We start from the raw sequence: 22,724 nt of genomic DNA, 5'->3' as shown, positions 1-22,724 counted from the left end.
TGGTTAATTTCCTCTGTGGTTGTTACTGTTTGTTTAATAAAAAGAATACAGCTGTAAGTTTAAGCAGTAGCTAGAAGATTACCGACCCGAACCAGAGCTTTAGCTTCATCAGGAAAGTGTTACTACACAAAATACATTGTATTTGCACCTCCTACCTTGACTTTACAGACTTTGGCACAGTGCCTCTGCCATATGTACCCTATAATATCTAACGCAAAGTGTCCTCTAACCCTGATTAAGGTTGACAAAACACAGGTGTCTGCAATGGAAAGCATCTGACACAATGAGAACCTTAATTATTCGTCTGAAGTAGGGAGAAGAAGGAATAACTGTTGTATGTTTTACATTTCGGAAGAGATTTCAAAACCATTAGGGTCTGAAATTGGAAATGTTAACATAAATATGCTCAAGTATTTGCCAGCAAGAGAAATAAACTTTTTTTTATAGTTCTCTGAAGATAATATATAGGGAAGGAAAGGCGGTATCACCAAGATGTGTGTTGTCAGTATTGTTTCATGAAGGCAAATATAAGAATTGAGTTTGCAGTAATTCTATTTAATTATTGCAGTTCAACAAGCAGATCTTCCATAGGAAACCACTCATTAGCTTACTTCAGTCACATTCTGCTGAAGAAAGATCAATTTTACATCCATAAAGCCCTATAAAAAATGATCAGGAGGCTGGTCACCCATGTGTTTTTGAAAGCCCAAGAAACTTCTATGTGTTCTGAAGAGAGTCCTTGTCCGACAGACAGATTTGGAAGCAGCAAACTCCCCGACAGCTTAATAAGCCAGAACTTCAGAGAAAAATTAAAGCTGGTACAAAAACAGAATCTTTCCATTCCAGCTCCCAAAGTTTGAAGAATGTGTCTGGGACAGAGAACAAACATGCAAATGTAGTTTAAGAGGTATAAAGGTTAAAGGTTTCTAGAGACAAAAATCAACTTCACAATCTGTTTGCCGAGAGATGAAAAACAGTAATGCTCAGGCTAAAATTGCACTGATATTCAGTTACTCATTTGAAAGTCTACTGCAGGGTTCAGGATAATTGACTTCCACCATCATGTGTCCAAAGCACTTTCCTCCTTCCAAAAATCTACTCCCATTAAATGGTGCCCAATGGGAATATACTCCCTACATTCTGTCCCTTGACAGAAGTGCTTGGAAGGCCTCACATTCTTACTGGTCTCTGCTCTGAATACATGAATATCAGGCAATGCTGGAGGAAAAACAGGAAACCACTTCCACAACACAGAAGCATTTGTTCCAGTTTTCCTCCTCCTGGCTTATTTTTCTATTTCCCAGAACTGCAGAACTCCAGTGCAGTCAGTGATACCAACTCCTCACATCATTTCACAGCTCCTGCAAATGCTCCTTCCATCCCATGTAGCACATCCCCGTGGACCAGCCAAGGGGCTCTCCACATTTAGCAGTTCAAAATCCATTAAGCCCAACTTCTGAAGACTACTGAATACTAATTCTGGAAGTATTCAGCTCTACAGCAGAAGACATGTAGGCTCACCAAAGTTCAAGCAAGTTCTCCAGTCACAGAAGGCGGCAAATGCTGAGGCTCAACACATTAGTTTGGTCACTGAGAGGACAAATTAAGGAATACAATCACGTTATCTCACAGATAAGTGTAAGGGAACTACCCCCAGAAGAAAAAGAACAGCCAGTTAGCAAATGACATAACATGGAGGGGGCAACAGATAGGACAGATCACGCAGCAGTGAAGCAGCCAAGATGCATGTGACACTTTGAATACAAGTTCCCCTTTCACTGGTCAAGGACTTGATGACATGCTAAGAAGTGTGGGAGGATGGGGGGGGGGGGGGGGGGGGAAGGGGAAGAGGGGGGCAGGAAATAATTTATCACTCCAAACTAGCATGGAAGGAGATAGTACTTACACTAGTGGATTCAAAGAATCGAAACCAAAATCTAGCCACATCCCTGCAGGACACCTGACACTTGAGTCAAATCTCACACAGGACATTCAGCCACGCAGGACACCTCACTTCAGCAAGCTGCCAATGGAAAGAGCTGCAATGTCACATATTGTCATCTTACACAGACAAGTTAATTGTATTTTGGAATACATTATACTGTGTTCTTTTGTTTTCACACCTATTTTTGGCTAAGAATAGCCCCCCCACTTTCATGATGAGAGAGCAGGAGAACAAGTAAAAAAGAAAAAAAAAAAAAAAAAAAGAAGAAGAAAAAGGAAAGCTACTACTGAGAATATGTTTTTTTCCCTAAAATGGATGTTCTTTATTTAAGCAGAAGAAAGGCATGCAGACATCTGTAGACACCTGCAGACACTGACAGGACCTTCTGGCCCTGGCAAAGCCAGTAGCTAAGCCAGTAGCTGGGAGATACACCAGGGTCAAGGTGCAATCCTTTTCCATGCTTTCCTCACACCTGCAGAGGTATCAAGAGGAATTCAGAGCTTAAGCTTTGAATTCCTCTTTTGAAACTAAACATGAAATGCTACAGCCAGGAAGAAAGCACAGACAGCACATGCCTCCCTCAGCTAAGAGCACAGTTCAGCTTTCTCTGCTCTACTCTAATTGAGGGGGAGTCTTTGACCATCTCTACTCCGATAAAACCCAGCTCCTTCCTCACAGCTTTTAGGGGCCTTCTGGCATTTCTAAGTGAAGTGAATTGTCTGATATCAGGGCATGAACAAAAAAGCAATTTTATATCATTTCTCTTTTATTCGTTCACACTCAGTTAATTGCAGGCTGAAGTGCTTTTTAATAGGGGGGAAAAAGCAGTACATTTGAACTAAATTACCCATCTTCAGCAGAGACAGAAGAGATCTGATCTGCTGAGAACAACTGTGCATTTTTACAGCACTGGTAAAAACTGTTCAAGATAAATACCCTTCTAAAAAATAATTGCTTGTATCACACTCCTTTCAACAGACACCACTTAGTTTAAAGCAGGAGAAGGCTATATTCAGTCATAAATGGGGATACAGCATTAATCCTGAATCACAAATCAGGTCTCACTAAAACACTTAAACACTTATATACCCAAGCCACTATTTCTGTTAAAGTGGACGTAACAGCCTTGAGAGAAATACTGAGGTTTTCTCCTCAGCACACATAAACAGTTCAGTGCAGGACTTGCAGCAGTCAGCAAGGAAAGAACACCCACAGCAAGCTGTAAAACTAGATAGCAACTGCATGATCTGCAGGAAGTAGAAAGTGTCCCTTCACACACTGCAACTCTGAGTCTCACCTATTTATTATTTTGGATGGCTGACTTGCAGCTCCTGCTACAAATTTCTGCTTTCTAATGAGTGAGAGAAGATAAATCATAGAATCACAGAATAGTGTAGGTTGAAAAAGGACCACAATGATCACTGAGTTTCCAACCCCCTGCTATGTGCAGGGTTGTCAACCACCAGACCAGGCTGCCCAGAGCCACATCCAGCCTGGCCTTGAATGCCTCCAGGGATGGGGCATCCACAGCCTCCTTGGGCAACCTGTTCAGTGCATCACCACCCTCTGTGTGAAAAACCTCCTCCTAATATCCAACCTAAACCTCCCGTCTCAGTTTAAAACCATTCCCCCTTGTCTGTCACTCTCCAGCCTCGTAAACAGCCATTCACAAATAAGAAAGTTGTTATTCAGAGAGCAGGAGTAAGCAGTGGAAATATCTCCCCAACAGAGCAAGAGAAAGGCTTCACCCAACTCTAAGATATCTTGGCTCTACAGAGTAGGTTTGGAAAGGGAGCAGCTTTGCCACGAGCAGGGGCTGGGAGCACACCCAGCAGAACCCTGTAGTTTCTACCTATGACAGTGAGCCCAAGTCACACAGTCATGTAGAAAAGAGTTTTGCTGCAGCACCTAGGCACTGCCCCAGACTGGCTGTCAGATGAACCAGAGGCACTTCTGAAAGCACCCCGCTGTGCATCTAATTGCTGCATGTGAAGGTGACTTTGGTGTTATGATGCTTTGGTCTTTCTTTAGCACAAAGTGAGGAAGCGATATAAAAGACACTACAATAGAGGCCACTGCTAAAAACCATTTCAGTCCAGCACATTCATTTTTTAAATTAAATATCAGAAAGAACAATGTCCAGATTGCTTGTTCTTTGCCTCAGGTTTATGTTAACATTACATTGGCCAATCCAGCAACAAGCTTATACACTGCTCACATTATGGCCAAGAAAATGCTTCCTCTTACCCTTCTATTGTTACCCACACAGGAAAGTCCCAGCTCACCATAGCTAAATGAGACAGCTGAAAACCTAGACTTGTTCAGTCACATTCATCTTCTCCCAGAAGCATGGAGTTCAATTCTTAAGTAAAGCAGCACTGAGAGGAGGATACCATCAGCACCCAAGAAACATTTCTGGGCAGCCTGTAGGACTTGACTTTTATACATTCACTCATTTTCCCCTTTTCAGTCTTCTCATCTAAAACATGCACTGAGGTTTACTGGAAGAGCTCTGCATTTGCAAAGTCTGAGTTCCTCCGTAATCTTTTAAGGAGATTCCTTGGAGGATCTGTTTACAGTTTGATTTCTATTGCAAAGTGGCAAAGAAAAACTGGAAAACATTACAAAAAAAAAAAATCTTATGAAATGGACTGAGGAAAGTCTCAGTAACAGTAACTGTAATGTACTATAGAAGAATATGGCTGTCTGACAACAAACCTATGCACCAGACATCAGGTTACCTGTCCCCAGCTCAACACACCATTATCATCAGAGCCATGCACTGTGCAGACACACATGATACACAAGGCAATCACATGTATGAGCTCTGCAGGATTTGTTTTTCTTCTGCAACAACAGCCTGGTTGTAGGGCAGTACTAGCTTTAAAAACCAGTTACCCTACTAGCAAGGATTAGTAAGGATTGATTATACAGAGGAAATACAAGGTCATCATTTCTCTTCTCATCTCTTACCAGTGATCAGAAAGGTAGACCAGTGCTGATTTGATTGAACATTGGAAAGCTGACATTAACCAATGAATATTAACTGATTGACTGCTACTAAAAACACTTTCAAAAAAACATTGTCCTGAGGACTATAACTGAACTGTATCACAAAGAGATTTCGGAAGCATTCAGGCTACTCAGTTACCCCACCTGAAAAGCAAAGCTGAAACAGCGGTAGGTTCATAACACAGATGCAGTGTTCCTGCGATCTCTCAAAGATAAAATGTGAAATTTCACTTGATCACAGACCACAAAGCAAGCTCAGAAACAAGATCTGCAGTACAACTCAGACATCCTGAGCAGACAACAAATGGAGCAAGACTCACTTGGAATGTTTGTATCAATTAATTTAAAAGAACATGCAGGTTGCCAAAGAAAGGACAATGTTCTTGAAATGGAGTGCTTGGAGTTATACTCCTAAATCTAATATTAGAATGCCTACATAAAAGTGGCTTATTAAATGCCAACATTGCCATTATTTTTTGATGGTCATTGAGGTGCAAGATGTCTCCTCCAGCATGTCTGCAGCTTAGAACTGGTATAGCAAGTGCTGCAGTGTGATGCGATAAGAACAGGCCTTTCTGTATTTGCTCTTCGGATAAGAGAATCTAGTCCAATACTGAGTATTTCAGAATAAATCTAGTTTTGTTTTTTTTTTTTTTTCCTGAACACCTCTCATTTCTCATTTACAAAAGGCAGCTGACATTTCGTGACCCTTCACATATTGTTTTTCCTCAAACAGAAGTCCAGTTTGCTTTTATTTTCAGATGTACAGTTTTCATTGGAGGTCTAACAAGTGATCTTCCTACCTCAACTTGCTGGCATGCTACAAAGCCTGGCATTGATGGAATTGTTTGGGCGGCACGTAACCTTTGAAAGTAGCAGGGCTGAGAAGGCAGAGGCACACAATATAAGGAGCAGAGAGGTAAGAACCAGGGCAAGCAGCCAGCCCACAGCACTGGAAGGTGCAGCCTGCACACAGCTCAAGAGCAGCTCTACAGTCCAGCAGGATCAACACCTGTGCTATGTGCGGGCTGCCAGTTGCCTAAGTTGTCACTTACAAAAAGGGACAAGGTAGTTGCCTGATGGCTGCGATACAGCCAGGACATCCGCACACCTGGAGAGCTGTTGCCCTGAGAGCAGAACTCCAGCAGCCACCATCATTTGCCCTCACCGAGCTCTTTCCAGTGCTCTCAGGGCATACAGCCCACACCTCACATTTCCCTAACATTCCTCATAGAGCAAGGCAAGCCCCCAACACAACAGACTCACACAGCTCAGGGAGGGCACAGGGCATCATGCCTTACCTTTGGGACTCGGAGCAGTACAAAGTGATCATCACAGCTGCTGTCACAAGTTGGCATACATGTGTCAACAAAGCCTGAAGTCCTTAATTGCTTCATAATGACTTGCATTGGTACTACTGTTGGTCAGGCAGCTACAGAAGAGCAACATTCCTGTTAAAGCTTGAAGACCAGAATTCAATTGTATTTAGCACTTTATAAGCCAAATGCATCTTCTGGAATAACCTGTGCATAAGCACAGTGCAATGACATGGTGTGTAATCAATTAAAATCTACGTTGAACCTGAACCTGCAGTTTTGGTAAGATCCTTTCCCCTTCCATTTACACAGCTGTGAGGTACGGCACATGCAGCCAACCTGTGGGACTTCCACATTGCCTGATCAAAAATAGGATGTTAAGTTGTACATCACATCAAAAGGCAGCCCTGTAAGTCATTAAGAATTCATGTAAACTTCAGGTTGTTTTCCATCTCAACACACATCTCCAGAGGAAGACATTTAGCATGTCAGCATAACACAAGCAGACAACAGTATCTGTCTCTACTGAAGAGGAAGTGACAAAACACAAAACAAGAAACACGAAAGACTGTTATGATTTTAATGGCCTCAAGAAGCAAAGCAACTTGCCTTACAAATCTACATAACACAGCAAGCCTGGCCACAGCAGCAGCCTTGGTTGCATCAAGGACTGGGTCATGGACCACCACACTGGTGGTGGTATCAGTTACAGCAGATGCCTCTTGCTCTATGAACAACACAAAGCTCCAAGTCTGGAAGAAATGTGAACTTTAGCAGCACCAGCAGTATCGGGGCCACAGTTCCTCTTAGCTGAGTAAAATGCATACTTTCTTTAACAGATGCATGACCAAATCAAAGAAATATCAAAGTGGAACAGGATGTGCTCATAGCAGGGTTCCCAGAAGAGATAAGTCAGAAACGTTGGTGAGAGGTCTGGCTGGAGGCAGCTGCTCCTCTCACCACCTCAATCCAGCACCGCGCCACCCAGCTCCCACTGAGCTCAGAGAAGGATCTCTAATAGCACGTTGCCATAAGGGAACAGAGCTAGACCAAAAATCCAGCAAGACAATTCTTCCAGGTCATTGTTTCCATGATAAAAATTAACCAGACCTTAAATGCCAGCCTGCATCTCCTGTACATCAAAGACATTTATACATTGCAAAAACTGCTGTTAGGGAAAACAGCATGCTCTCTGGTATACCAGAGGGGTTCACTGAGAAGGTGTGTGCATCAAGGGATGACCCATGAAAACAAAATGATTTAAATGAGGGCACATCAACAATGTGCAGTAGTTTGAGCCAATCGTTCTGGCAGTGCTGCTTATGGTGCAGAAAGAGCTACAGCACAGTGCCTTCTTGAGAACAGAATTTCAGCATTCATACATCAAACTGGGAATCCAGCATCAATTTAATGGATCAGAAAGTGGAAGTTATAGCAAACTAATTTGGGTTTAATGAGAGGCAGGGATTTTTGACTTGAACAGTTCTTTCCTCACAGCCCACCCAAATGCACACAAATAACAGGGCATCCCAGGCATCTGGGCACTACAGACATGAACTCTCCAGGTACAAGGATTTCTACCACGAAGCACAACACCCGGATCTCTGACATGGCCTTACAGCAGCTCCTGAAGGTGACAATACCAAGGTGATACCTAAATAACACCTTCAACACAGCTTCACTGTGTCACTTCCAATCAGCATTTGCACAGTTAATCTACCATCTCCCGTTCAGCTGCTAAGGATTATTATGCCGGTGCATTATTTACTCATATCTCCAATCTTTAATTTGTCACTTTCCAGCAACAAGCATACATGAAACACACAGCAATGCAGCAAAGGTATCAGTGACTAAGAGCAAATTGGGATGGCTTAAATAGAAGCATCAGCAGAGGAAAATTCCACTGCTTTGCAAGCAATCACAGAGATCACAGCAATACCCATCAGGGAGGAAAACCAGCAGTACCTATCAAGGAGGAAACAGCTCCTTTCCCCCTCCCACGAGTGTGGGATCTCTCAGCTGTGGTTACCCCGAGCACGCTCACCCCAACAAACACCAGGGAGGTGTTTCGCACCGTTTGGCAGGAACAGATTTAGCTAATGAACGAGAAGAAGGGCCTCTGGCACCAAGGCAATAACCAATCGCGGGCAGACAAATCATTTTTTAAATGGATGGCTGCTCCTCATCGGTGCCGCTGCGCTCTGCGCACCAAACTAAGCACCAAATACAATTGCATAAGTTGGCAACACAATGCCACGCTCCAGCAGCATCTCAGTGTCATTGACAGGACAGAGCAGTGCCCGGCTGGTGTGGAGCGCCAGCTCCAGAGATCAGAGGAGCGCCTGTGTCCTCCTGCTCAGACACTTCCCTGCGGGTTCGGCGGAATGTAGGCACCTCAGCGCCGACGGGGGTCAGGATGACAGGAGTGCGCCTTCGAGGCTCTCCGATTTCGCAGCAACCGACCGGCAGCCGGCGACGACCCGCACAGCCCAGGGCTTCCAACTGCCACCAATAGGACCCAGCGAGCGAGGCGGCTCCGCAAAGCGGAGCGGTGCAGGACGCTACGGCCTTCCAGCCGCGAAAGCGGAGGATGATGACAGGTCACGGCTCCGCACGCGGCGCCGGCCCTCCCGCCCCTCAGGAACCGAAGGCTGCGTCTCCCCCTCGTCTCCGTGGCACCGGACACCCATCGGGGCGGCGGCACCGGGCGCCCCCAGCCCCGCGGTGCCCCCCGCAGCCCCCGCCGCCGCGGTCTCCCCGCGGGCAGGGCGCTCTCCCGGGGCCCGGCCGCGGAGCCAGGCCCGCCGCTCACCGTAGATCATGGCGAGCCCCGTCTCGTGGAGAAAGCGGACGCGGCGGTGCTTGAAGAGCCAGATGGTGAGGATGGTGAGCGTGAGCAGCAGAATGAAGGTGAGGAGGCTCACGCTGTCCTGCCTGTGGCTCTCCTCCGCCTCCTGCTCGGTGGCGAGTTCCTCCATGGCGCTGCTGCTGCTGCCGCCGCCGCCGCTCCGCTCGGCCGCCCGCAGCCCGCCGGCTCCTAGCAGGAGGAGCAGCGGCAGCGCCATGGCCGCGACTCCCGCCCGCGGGCGCTGCCCTCTGCCCGGCCGGCGGCGGAGAGCAGCAGGGGCGGCCCCGGCGAACGGGAACCCGCCCACCGCCCCCACGGTCCCTTAAAGGCGCCAAGCCGGGCAGCGCCGCCTCCTGGTTGCGGTCGCCCGTGGGGTGCCGCGCGTGGGCTCCACGGTTCGAGGCGGCTGAGGGGCGGGTGGGGCGGGCAACGCACCGCCCCCGGCTGGGGCTGGGGCTCGGCGCTGCCGGGCGGAGCCGGCTGAGCTAGGCCGGAGCTGTCTTCTGCGGCACCTGCGAGGCGATGGGTGGCCGTCCCCGTGCGGCGCCTTTTCCGCTTCCGAAAGTTCTGCCGAAAGAAGGCGGAACGCTCCGGTGCTCCTGAAGCACTGCAGCGTGTCCCCGCGTGATGGTTCGGTGGGTTTGGTTTCAGGGGGAGGAAAAATGACTAAAATGCAGGCTGCTCGCTTGGGATTTCCTGCGCGAAGGAGGCAGGAGTGGGACGGTGGGAAGAAATCAACCGCTCCTCGGTGGTCTTCGTGTGAAATCCCTGCTGGAAAAGCGCGCGTGTGCCTCGGGTTCTGAAACCGACCACGCTTTGGGGCAGGGGAAGAAAAGTCGGTTTTCACAACCAAGCTAATATTGGAACTTTCTCCTTCAACTTTCTTTTAGTTAAGGGCTGTCCTCTGCCCACATGCTGCCGCACGGCCCTTTCTGTGGGTACTCACTGGAGTCTCCCCCTGAACTGTCTCCTCTTGCTTGAGGAACTCGCATCATCTCTTACTGCACACGCTTTCGTTTAGAACCCTTTCAAGGTGACAGCTATGCAAATCCCCATTTTTATTTTAAATGTGTTATTTATACAAACGCTTCCGCCTTCAAAACCCGGTACAGTTGCATACAATTATCTGTAAAGGCTTGACTGCACAACGGTGAAAGTTTATGTCGGTGGTGATCCCATTTGTAAGCCTCTTAAAGATGAAAAGCATTAATTTGCCCTGAAGACCCAGCTCTTAAACCTACACGAACTATTGAAGATTACTGCCTCCAGGCTGCCATATGTTAAATAGCACGTTTAAAATTAACATTGCTGCTACAATGGGAGCATTACACCTCTTAAGTCTTCAGGGTGTGACAGCCTACAGCCTCGCAGCAGCCTACTGTGTGTAGTACAGTGCTAAGCACATGCAATGCCAATGAAGTTGTAAAATAAAAACCTGAGTGGCCATAACAGATTCTCTTCTACTTTGTTCTTTATCATTTGCTGCTGAGTAATGCCTGTCCCTCAGTGCAAAGTGGGGCTTAAGAAAAAAATTTACATTGATGTCATAACTCCATCTACCTCTCTGCTGACCTGCTGTCAGCATCTTCAGTTGCATATTGCAAAGTCTTCCATCAGTAGTTTGTTGTACCCATCAACATCAATGTGGGTTGTATGTACTATGCCTCTTGCCCACCAGGCAGCAACAGTAATACCAAGGCAATTCTTTCAATACTTCAATGCAGTAACTCAGTTTTACTCTTCTCTTTTTTCAGCAGTGTTCATTATGGAATATAACATTCTTCCATAGTTTGGCATGTCAGTGCTACCATGAGCACAACTTTGCCACACTTACAAGTGTTTGGACTGCTGCACTGTTCTTGTCACTTCTGCCCAGGTATCACCTACGATGAGAAGGAATGGCTTCAAGTTGTGTCAGGGAAGGCTCAGGTTGGAATTAGGAACAATTTCTTCTCAAAAAGTGTAGTGAGGCAGTGGCACAGACTGCCCAGGGGGATGGTGCAGTCACTGTCCCTGGAGGTGTTAAAAAACTGTGTGAATGTGACACTGAGGGATGTGGTCAGTGGGCATGGTGGGAGTGGGCTGCTGGTTGGACTGGATGATCTGAGAAGTCATTTTCAAACTATTGTGTGACCTCATCCTAGGGACATCTCCACTGAAAGCAGTACATCACTGGGTACTCTCCCAAAATTCTTTTTATTGCATAAACGATTATGTTCACCACTGGTATGCATAAAATGGGGCATAATTCATTCCTACCCTGAACAACGTGGATGTGACTGAGTGTCAAAAAATTGGTGACAGGAACATGGTTGTCCACTAAGGAGATCAATGTTTAATAGTGATGTAATTAAAGTCTCCTCAACTCTGCGCTTTCTCTAGCAGATCGTTGCTAGGGAATTTGATGCACACTTTCCAGCACAGTATATTTGATTCCTACTGGGTCAAGTTTGCTGTCTTTACTTTCATTGATTGGTATTGTGGTGCTTGAATAGTTTAACTGACTTAAACGGGATCATTTGGGGAGTAATGGTGTTGAATAGCAAAAAGAATTAGGCCAGGTTTCTCTGCACCCCTCTGTGAACCAGGGCTTACTAAGAGAGTTGCGTGGCAGAGTCTGCAGCAGATTGGTGTGGTGCTTTTAGTTCGTTGGGAACAGCAGCGACATCACCACTAGGTGCGCTTCATTCCCACGGTAACTCTTTGGTGCAGCGGTGTTCTAGACTTCTTGGCAGGTCTCTGCCTGCCTTCCCACGCTGTTCTGCGCTGAACCTTCTTCACGTGCCCTACAGATGGCACTAGGACGTTACTTACCTCAGCTTAAAGGCTGCCACATGCACTGCAGAAGTCAGACTGCTCATCTAGCCAAGTGGCCCTTTTGTTTTATTCCTGCTTTCTTCTCTCTTATTCAATTTGTATCGGGTCCCGGTCAAAGATCTTAGTTCTGCTTGCTGCTTGTGAGTTCTCATTTGAGGCAGAAATATATATTTATGGAGATGCAAGGCAATGACCAGGTGGGTTCACAGTGGAGTTGTCATGGTTTTATGATTTTTTGTTATCACTATTACACATAACACTTTATAGAGCACTGGGAGTTAAAGAGTTAGCGCTCCAGTTTCGTTCCAGGATTGTCTTTATTTCTGGGTACCTGGTTCTCAGAAGAAAAGAACTACATACCCCAGAAGATTTTCAGTGTTCCATTTCCATTTTCCATTCAGAGGGAAAGATAAAACTGTTTGCAAGTCACAAGACGTCCCTTTTCTTCTTACTGCTCATCTCTGCAGCACGTGGTCCCTTAGCCATCTCGCATTCAGCACTGAGTAAGGCCTTTGGTTTTGGACAACGTCTCTCATTTACTTGTTCTATTAGCTTCGATCCCAATTAACTAGAGATAACTCTAGACATAACTCCATGACAAGAAACTAAAGCTATGAAATGGTGCATAGAGATAGCAAGGGAGACAATATAGTGATTCAGTTAAATTCAGCCATACTTGAAGGAACATGTTGGTATAAAATACAAATAAATAGGTACATTTGAGAGTGACTCATAGGATTGATTCACAAGAATGTAACCAAAATGCCATGGCTGTAGATACGGATCAGCCCATGCCATTCTTTTTTCCAACCAGTTTTCTCTCATCGACAAGTTCGGACTGTGAGAAGCATGATCATGTAGTCTGTTCAGCAATTTTATCATTTCCTTTGTGATGTAATTCATTGTTACCACATAATATGCCCTTTACGTTTATTCTTGATCCTACAATTGTGTAATGTGATGTTAGGCAAATGCCAAGTGTTATTTTCACACCTTCCTCTGTCTCTGAGCTCCTGGTGGTAGCATTGTTGGCCCCTCATCGATCGCACTGAAGAACTTCTGCCCCTACTCAGATCTTCTCAGTATTGTGCAACTGTTTAAGGTAGCACATGGTATTGCTGAAAGCATTTTGAGATTTCCACTTGTCTAACATGCCTTCATCGGGCTGATTTTGATAGAGAAATACTCCCAGCTGCTTGCACTTATAACAAACCAGAAAATCAGACAAATTCCTATCTTGATATGCAATGTCTTTGTGCAACTTCCCTTGCACACTCCAATTTTCTACCACATTAATCCAGAATGCAGTGTTGATTCACATGCAGAATAACCTTGCAGCAGCTAATGCAGGTCCTTATCACATTCCTGTCTTTCTCCTTTCTCCTCTTTAAGCCAAAGCCTCCCATTATCATGCTTTCAAAATGACAACCCACTGTGAACCTCTTGCCAGCTTCTGGCAGTAGTTGGGTCACCCTGTGGGCTAACCATCCATGTCAGTATTCCCACATTCCCACACCCTGGGGTTTCAGAAAAATGTGCTTTGTTGCAGACATCTTTTTAAAGACAGCTAAGTGTTCTGCAGTAAAATCCTGAAGAACATGTCATGTTTTGGCTCAAAAAGGAATTTGTTTGAATTTCCGTTCTATTGGTATTACCAAAATTTGTGACATGTTTCTCTATTAGCACCAGTTTTGCAGAGGTGTTGTATATCAAAGAAAATGTCAAAACTGCCATTTTTTCATCACATGAATGAAGAAATCAACATTAGTCTTTCCAGCAGACAAAAACCTAGAGGAAGCTCTTTTGTGATATTTGCAAGGTGTGAGAGTTGTTCGTTGGTACAGATTCACATCTCACAACTTTTAAGTCATGATAAACTTAAAAAATGTCTGAGAGGGATATGAGTAGGAATTTTATCCACAGGAGTGGGCTTTGCTGTTTCCCTCATGTCCAACAAGTTGCTTTTCTCTTCTACCTATTCATGAAATCAGGCAAATTGTTCTACCAGGAACAAAGCAGGTTTCCCCTTATTCATCAGCAGAAGGTAGCTCGTTATTCTTTGCAGGTCACACCATGGTTATCACTTGCAATGTTATAACTGCTTTAAGCAGCTCAGTGATCACTGCTGTTCTCATTGCACATCCCCATACATATTTAAACAAGTGAATATTCTCTTTCTCAGGGCTTGCCTTGTGCCAGAATAATAATAGTAATAAGAAAAGCTCTGGAGAAGAGCAAGTGAGCCTTGTTTGAGGCACGTGAACCGTAATTGGATCTCCTCCCATGCAAAATTAATCTTGTCTACCTCTATGAAGAGTTATTAGAACATCAAAGCTGCAAACATGCAAATGGATGCTCTGTGCTGTCAGTTGGACACTACTAGAAGCAATGCCTATGGAAGGTTTCTTCACTTCTAAAGTGCAGAGGATGAAAGACTGAGAAAGATATGAGCACAGTGTTATGGCATTCAAGCTTGGTAAAAACTATCTATATTCTACAAGTAGATTTGTACAGCTATACCAAATCTTTTGACAAAGCTCTCCTGGAAAAGCCTGCTGTTCTTTTCTTGATAGAGAATCAGAATGCCAAAATTATGTTTGATTAAATCTTGATTACATTCAATACAGTATGCCTGTAGGCATTGCATAGGTTAGAAAGTGAATGTTTGCATGTAAGGTTATGTTAAGTATCTCAATTTCATCTGAATTAGGCACCTAAGTGTATGAAATATGAATTAGGCATAGTTAGAGGAGAAGGATACGTCTGTCTTAGGAAGCTATACATAAATGTAATTTTTACTCTTGTTCTGGAAGAAAGGCAGAAAACTTTTAGGTTTTTGTTTGTTTGTTTTTTCTACAGGAAAACAAGCTTTTCTAATAATATTTGATCCTAAAGCATCCATTCAGAAATGTGCTTAAGTGATAAAAGGTGCCAACGTGCTGCACTTTGTGCTTTGCAATTTTGGAGGAAGCCTCACAGTTTGCTCAATCTAACTTGCCTGTCATATTTTCCTAGGCTCTCCTCCTGCTGAAAGTGCTGAATTATTAACAATATACTAATACAGCCAATTTGTGTAATCCAAACAATGCCTCTACACAGGCAATAAATTACTCACGGAGTGACAGAATGGCCGTTGAAGTGGCCAGTAATCACAGGATAACTTCTCCAAGAAGGAGACCCCACAGTTTCTGGGCAGCCTGTGCCACTGCTCCGTCAGCTGCACAGCACAGGAATGCTCCTGGTGTCCAGAAGGATCTCCTGTGTGCCAGTTTGTGCCCATGGCCTCCTGTCCTGGCACTGGGCACCCTGGCTCTGTCTTCTTTATACCGTCCCGTCAGATATTTATATTCATTGATGAGATTATTAATGTATGAAGAAATGAGATGAGACTATTAGTGGTGAAATTATGAATGCAATATCAGTTTTAGTAGCAATGCTTATATCCAGAGTTTCCCAGACTGGCAAAATTTTAAGAAAGTGGCCCTTACCTCCAAGAGGTAAGAACAATTTTGTTGTAGATTTTGATTACTGTGAAAACTGGAAAATGGATTGACTGTTACTGATCTCATTTTACAGTGTTTGACAAATGGTGTAGGAAATCTGGAGATGTTTTTTGAAAGGCCATGTGGACGGCCACTTCCCCACAGCTTGGTGGAAACCTGAGTCCAAGGCCACCTCAGTGAGAGAGGTTCATATAGCAGTTCTGAAAAAGATCAGCTAATGGTAATGCTGATAGCTGGTTCTTTTTCCCAAGAATAAGCAAATATGGGCTATTGAGGACAGTGCCACTGAGCAAGTTTTAATGTCTTGGTTAGTGACAACGGGAAGCTCCATGGGAAAACATGTTGGCTACAACAGTTGATCCCTCTCACAACAGCTCTGCATCTACCAGATTAATTATTACAGTGGGTCTGGGCCATGTTGCGACAGAATGTGAAGTCTGACAGCTCCCCAAAACCATGCCTATTTGAGAAGGAGCTGGATAGGGATGCTATTGAAAGGGGTGTTTATCTGGTTGATTGTTAGGCTGCTGGCCAAAGGCAAGGAGGAGGAATACTCCAAAGAGCTTAAAACACAGAGAGCAGTTGTCAGCTACTTCAAGACGCAGTCAATATTATCTCAAGGTGTATCACAAAGGTAGGAAAAACTGAAGGCAGGTATGTTAGCAGAATCAGCTTTATAGTAGTCAGGTCAGTACTTTTGCTGCTGTTAACAGAGGGTTTCATATAACACTGTACTCTCCCTTTTTATTTCTTTCTATTTCTTATTCTAATGGATAGCATATTTCATTCTATAACAACTGTTTTCCATGTGAAGATTATTTGCATATTCCTAGTTCCTTATCCTTCCCTCTTTTGTGCTTTTCACAATAAATGGGCAATAGCAAAACTAAGGTGATTTATTGTGGCATGGCTGGTACGTGCATGCAAAGCAGGGGCATCCAGCAGGCCAAAGCAGCATCTGCAAATGCATCTAGCAAATGTGGAGTATTAGAGCATTTTTTCAAAAGCAGCTTACATAGTAAGTACATTGCATGACCTCTAGTGGCATTAAGCCCAAGGCACTGTCAAAGTCATGCAGCAATCTGATAAAAGTGAGGAAAAGCCACGCTTATGGAGGCACTACCATTTATATGGTAGTTTATTCTAATGTGTCCTGCCTTACTGTCAGGCCTGTGTTGGCCCAAATGTCCCACTGCCAGAATAAAGCTGAGAAAAGTTTTTAATATAGCAGGAATTCCAAATGCTCAGCAGAGCAAATGTCTTGCAGCAATAATTTTTGTTGTAAGCTAATTACACGTGGTCATCGATCTTCCTGTGCATTTTCACATAGAGAAATAAGGAACCAGCAACACTAGCAACTCAAAAAGGAATAGCAGTGAGTATTGGGAAGTAAAGCCTCCAGTATCTTGCAATGATTCATTAAGTTGAGGAAAACCATTTTTTTAATGTTAGCAGAAGAATAATGTTCCATTTCCCTGTTTTTGTGGGCCTTATCCCCTTGAAGAACAGGAACAGTCATTACTGACTTCCCCTTTCAGGGTTCAAAGTCCCTCAAGCGAAAGAAGCGAAGAGCGACTCAGTGCCTGAGTTATGGCAGCAGGGAGAAGTAGGACCATTGCTGCCAGAGGAAACTGATGCAAAGATACAGTGGAAAGGGAAGCAAATGTGGCAGCAGAAAAGTGAACTTGGCTATGCAATTACAGATCCATGCTTTCACATAAGACATCCTCCTTGGGTTAGTAGCTGGTGTGGCCTCAGCAGGACAGCAGGACACACTGGGACAGCGATATTCTGTGGAGATGCTGGGCCGGTTCCCATGGCTTCCCTCCTCATCCATCATGTTCTCTAGCCTGAATCATGGAGCTAGTCAGCAGATAGACAGGCAGCCAGCAGTCTCCAGCAGCCCCTCAGCAGAAGGAATCCCAGTGCTCTGCCACACCAGGGAGAAGGCTCTTCAACAACTGCAGCTGCACCTTATGGAATATGACTTTTTGTGTGTGTGTGTGTATGTTTAAGTTTAGTTGCACTCACATTCTGGGGTCTGAAGCCTTTCTCTTGTGCACTTCTTTTTCACTCATGAGAGCTGGCTGTTTTCTTGACGCTTTCTAATTATTTGCATGTTGTTTTCTATAATTTGTTGTTTAGTCCTTTGGTGCGTGAATAGCTGTGAAATAGAGAGAGGAACTTGAAAGTAAATGCCTTTAAAATTTAAAAATCTTCTTAAATAGGTGATGTACCAAATTGATCACAGAGCACTTTAATTAATCCAGAAAATTAGCACTGTGTTCACCTTATCTTTCAAAACTGTTCAAATTCTTTTCTTATGCCTAAATAAGACTTTGTGGATTCGTTTCAAAGTACGAGACAGGCTTATTTACTCAGCATATTAATCTTTATAAATTCTTCATAATTAACAAGTGACTATAATTTAGCCAACTGTTTGAAGTTCTGTTGTTATACCAAACACCTCTTTAATGTGTGTGTGATTTGCTGTTTTTTCAGATGCAAGCCCTTTCAGGCACTGACAACTGTAGTTCTGTTTATGTCTAGTGCCTGTAACATATAGGATACTGCTAGAAACAATGAATGATAAACAGTTCTGCATAAAAAGCATGATTCACCTAAAATAATTTTAGAAGGTTGGCTTTAGACAGCTGATGTTTCAATGTCTATGTCTGTATTCCTCACTCTAGGTTTACTTTCATATTCAACAAAAAAACCCGAGCAGTTGTGATGGGTCAGACTAGCTACCCCAAAAAGTGCCTACCTGGAGATATGAATTGCCATTCCAAAGTTTTTTTCTATTGGCTTTATTATAAAGATTGCTTTGGGTGGCAAACTCAGAGAGACGTGCCTGTCTAACTAGAAAAACTGGGGCTGAGGAAAGCTGCCCACAGCTCTGGTTTGTATGGCAGGGAAGACAGTAGTGGGTACAGCAATATTCAAAAGAAAGCTGCTTTTAAATAGTTCACCTGCACTGAAAACATGCAATTTCTTAAAGATGCACAGCAGCGACAGATTGGTTTTTTTGAGGAAAAAACAATCAATAGACTGTTTTGCTGGGGACATAATCCCACTGAAATACATCTGAAACAGAGTAAAATGTGAGTCCCTAAGACAGTCATCCTTACTGGATTCTGGTTATTCTTTTCTTGATTTGGCCTTGTCTTGATGCCTGTCCTGCTTACAAATTTTTACTGAGGCTACTGCAGTTTGAATGGCTTCTGAATGCGTAGAAAGAGAGAGGCATAAATTCCCTAAAACAGCCCATAGGTGAATGAGGAGAGTCTGTAATTTGCATTAACTCAGACATCTTCCATTTTCTGTTCCTCACCAGCCAGCTGTGCACCATGACTGCGCTTCTCTTTTGACCTTTAGGTCAGGATCTATCAGCCTAAACTGTATGTAGGCTACTCAGAGTGTGCAGTATCCCTGTGTAGACTCACAGAAACTGGGATTTCACCTCTGAATATTAAACTCTATTTTTATACCCATCTGAACTGTTAGGAATGTCTCTCTATGCCAGATTAGTCTAATGTGTACCTGTTTCTGGTGACTGAGTCAATTTTCCACAAGAACATATATTTAATGCCACCCCAGTTTTTCCCATTTTGACTATTTTAATGTATTCTGTGTTCTGTGCTGGACTTTTTTGCTCCTTCAGTGTAAATTACATTATCTGAAAACCAGACTTAATGCAACAAGCCTTCCTAATATGCAATCAAGCTTTAGAATTTTAACCCTTCCAATTAATACTAATTTTTATATGTTTTCCACCTGCTGTCTCTGCAGAATCCCTTGATACTTTGTGCTATTAACAGTATAACTAATTTATTCCTCAGTCTTACGGTGACGTAACAGCATTTCCAAAAACAGTCTGGAATGTTTATTATATATTCTGCCATAAGACAGAAAGGGAAGAAAAGCCAAAAAAAAAAAAAAAAAAAAGATGTAATCCTTTATTTGTTGACTTCAACAGCTGGAAATTTTTTACAGTGAACACTTGAGTATTAAAAAGATGCTGCTCAAGTTCTATGAAATCTTGACTTGATCCCCTAAAACATGTGGGGATTGTTCAGGGATACAGATGCTGTGTAATTCCCTAAAGGATGTGCAGGCAGAGTCCAGCACAGACATAGCCTTTGAGTATATTTTGCCAGGGTTTCACCATGGTTGCAAACAAGTGGTATCTTCTACATTTCTGTTGGAGACCCCACTTTTCACCAGTCTCCCTGGGAACATGGGCCAGCCACCGTTCTCACCCACAAAGACAATGTGCATAGCAGGCTGGCACCATAGATAAAGCCACCTCGTTAAATTTACTGCTTAGACCTGGAAGAACATGAATAGGCTGTGTGAAAACATAAAATAAGACTGCAGATAAACAAATTTTGATGAATTATGCAACAGCAAATTAACACATTGCTACCTCTGACCAATCGCTTTTGGTGGTCTGCCGCACCACCAAATGATGAGGACAGTGTGTACGCCAGGCTTCAGCTGTCCCTCTACACAAATAGAACCTCTGTCCTGCAATTAAAAAGTTCCCTAGGCACTAAAAAGGATAACCTCATAGAACTGTGGTACAATCCAGGTTGCAACGGATCACAAAAGATTGCCAGGCCCAACTTTTTGTGGGAAAAGGAAACCTTGGTGTGATCAATATCAAAATTAGATTTAGGATAAACCTCTCTTAGGTTTCCTGGTATCCATTGCTCCTTGTCTTCTCCATGTAGCTCCTTGTGAAGAGAGAGCTTCCATCCAACTTCTCTTCTAAGGTGAAAGACAAAAAGGTATAAAATGACTAGAGCAAGCAACCTTTACTCGGTGTATTTCTGGCCTTCCTCTTCCATACTAGGACTGCAGCAGAGTGAAACTTTTCTGAAGCCTACATGTGGAACAGCACTCTGCAGAGCAGCCGTAACATTGGGTGTTAGAGACAAGGATAAAAGGTAAGGTAACTGGACATGCATGTTGACAAGTGTTCCTCCTGGTTTTAACTAAGATGCAAAGGGAACTGGAATGCCTAGAGCAAAAAGAAGTTCTGCTATCAGCAGCGTAAGGAAGAAAGTAAGGGCTGCTGGACTGTGTTTCAGTAGCTGTTAAAGCTCATCTTCATTATTCTTCCTCATGTGCTCCATTTGGCATGTGCATACATGCCTTGCTGAGTCAGCACTGTAACTTGTTATCTGAATTGCTGTCCAATTTAAAATGAGCCACAAACATACTCTCCATAAATTTTATGGTTGTTTCATTGCATTTGCATCTAACACCAAACTCAAGACTCCTGCCTGCCCCAGCTCGGTGTTCACGTAGAACACAAGCTTCTCTGGCAAAGTGTACATTAGGCAACACTCAGGTTGTGGCAGCTCTCTTCCTATCACAAAAAAGGATCTAGGATCTGGGCTCTTGTGTAAGATCTATGAAACGATAATTGCAAAATAAGAATGTGCTTTACAGCTGAAAACTTAATTTGCCCTGTTTCAGTAAGTGCAGTCAGAACACCAGCAGCCCTTTAAATAAACTGCAACCCCTTTCATCTGCAGACTTTCTGTCACAGAGACAGCTTGCAGCAAAATTCAGGATAATGTGGGTCTCGTGTCATATGTTATGCTGTCCTAATACCAGGATACATGCTTCAAATGTATTGGATTATTTAAATCATGGTCTACTTTCAAATATTTCTTTCGTTCATTTGGACATCAATATTTAATTTCTGCCTTTCTGAAATTTTGGCTGTTTAGAGCTTCAGTGAAAAAAACTTCAGAAAGGACTTGTAGTTCTGTGAATACTTTTAAGAGGGATGTTAAATAATTTACTCCCTGTCTGCACAGAATTCCACTCATCTTTGTCCCAAACACCAGCAGTAGAAAAAGGGTTGTGTATATGCTGTAATTCCTTACCAGGAAATCATTTGAGGTTGGGAACACCAAGAAGGTTTTTGGAACAAAAAAAAGCTTGCAGATATGAACTGTTCAATTTTCCTGTTTGTGCTTTTCCTTGTTGCAGTGGGTCAGTTCACAATAAGCTGTGACACAGCCACACTGGCCTGTTGCTCCTGGTTCACCAGCCCGTGTTGGAGATGTATGTCATGGCTGCCAGACTCTTTGCTGAAGACAGCTATGAAAAGGACATGCCCTTGTTGTCCAGTGGCACTGTGATTGAACAAAGCTGCCAATGACCAGGGTTGAATTCTATTTGCAGGGAGATGCTGGAAAAAAAAGATGCTTTTCAAACATGTTTATTGAAAAAAAGGAAGAATTCAGATTCAGCAGTAACAATGCGAAATAGACTCTAATATATTTTTTTGCAAAATTAGCCATATTATTTGTCCATCTTGGTCTCAAGTCCAAACCAACTTCTGTTGGCATTCATTCTGGCAAGAGTATCTGGCATTAGAAAATCTGCAAAGGGGACCAAAAAAATGGCCAGCATGGTCTCAGAATGTGTGACAGTTGCTGTATGAGATTATTCAGTGTATTTATCATCTGCTTCTGTTAAAAAAAAAAAAAAAAAGTCTGTTTAGACTCAAATGCACAGATGTCTGATTGAAATGCTTGCTTTTCACATTCAGCTGTTACCCAGTGCAGTTTGCCACACGTCTGTACAAATGCGTGTATAGGTGGTTGGGGACTCGGATAAGCAGTTGGAGGTGAGGGATCTTTTCTGGGAATGCTTCTGCCATAAACATATATCAAAGCTCAGCCTCAGAGAGTGAGCTCAGCAGTAAAGCATCCTTCTCTTTCTTTATGCTGAATGCAACATAAGAAATTGCCACTATCATATGCTATTTATCTCATATTTAATTCACAATTTCACATGAGTATGGGTGAATCTAATCTTAACTAAGAATCCTTTTCAAAACACAGTCTAGGTAAGCTGCCAGTATCTCAGGTATGGAATTTGTAATGCTTCCTGGTGGGGAAAACATGAGCTGAGATTTTAGGGAACAGTAGTTTTGAAGTCTTTTTGTTTTCAGAGTCTTCCCAATTTTCATGTCTTACAGGTGAAGTTTTCAACTTCTCTATAACCAGCAGGATTAAAAAGCAGTTTTAAACAAGACATTCTGCAGATTTTTCACAATGATACAATTCCAAGAGCTTTAAGACACGCACACAGAACACAATGAGATTGTGCAAGTTTGGCTCTGCACATTGCAGTGAGCTGCCAGCAGCACAGAGAGCCAGACTCTGCCCGGTGTTATGAGTGCCAATGTGCACTCTGTGAGCTTTTGCTTCCTTTACTACCTGTTTAGGGTGTGGGCAAACTTCCAGGTTCCAGTG

General features: G+C 43.5%; 1 protein-coding gene and 1 long non-coding RNA gene across 3 annotated transcripts in view; both read right to left on the bottom strand.

Moving 5' to 3' along the window:
- The window catches only part of SLC9A7 (solute carrier family 9 member A7), an 81,629-nt gene extending 72,145 nt beyond the window's left edge, over positions 1-9,484 (bottom strand). Inside the window, exon 1 of one of the 2 annotated variants that reach the window (XM_048934502.1) lies at positions 9,086-9,484. In XM_048934502.1, the coding sequence (XP_048790459.1) occupies positions 9,086-9,338 (253 nt within the window). In that variant the 5' untranslated portion in view covers positions 9,339-9,484. The remainder of the gene's footprint in view (positions 1-9,085) is intronic. The other variant, XM_048934504.1, reaches the window with a different exon arrangement.
- The window catches only part of LOC125688422 (uncharacterized), a 140,619-nt gene that overhangs the window by 72,145 nt on the left and 45,750 nt on the right, over positions 1-22,724 (bottom strand). The window lies entirely within an intron of this gene.

The sequence above is a fragment of the Lagopus muta genome, chromosome 1 (genome assembly GCF_023343835.1).
Source record: "Lagopus muta isolate bLagMut1 chromosome 1, bLagMut1 primary, whole genome shotgun sequence".
Lineage (NCBI taxonomy): Eukaryota > Metazoa > Chordata > Aves > Galliformes > Phasianidae > Lagopus > Lagopus muta.
The sequence above is the reverse complement of the archived record's forward strand: the minus strand, read 5'-3'. Positions and strand labels throughout refer to the sequence as shown.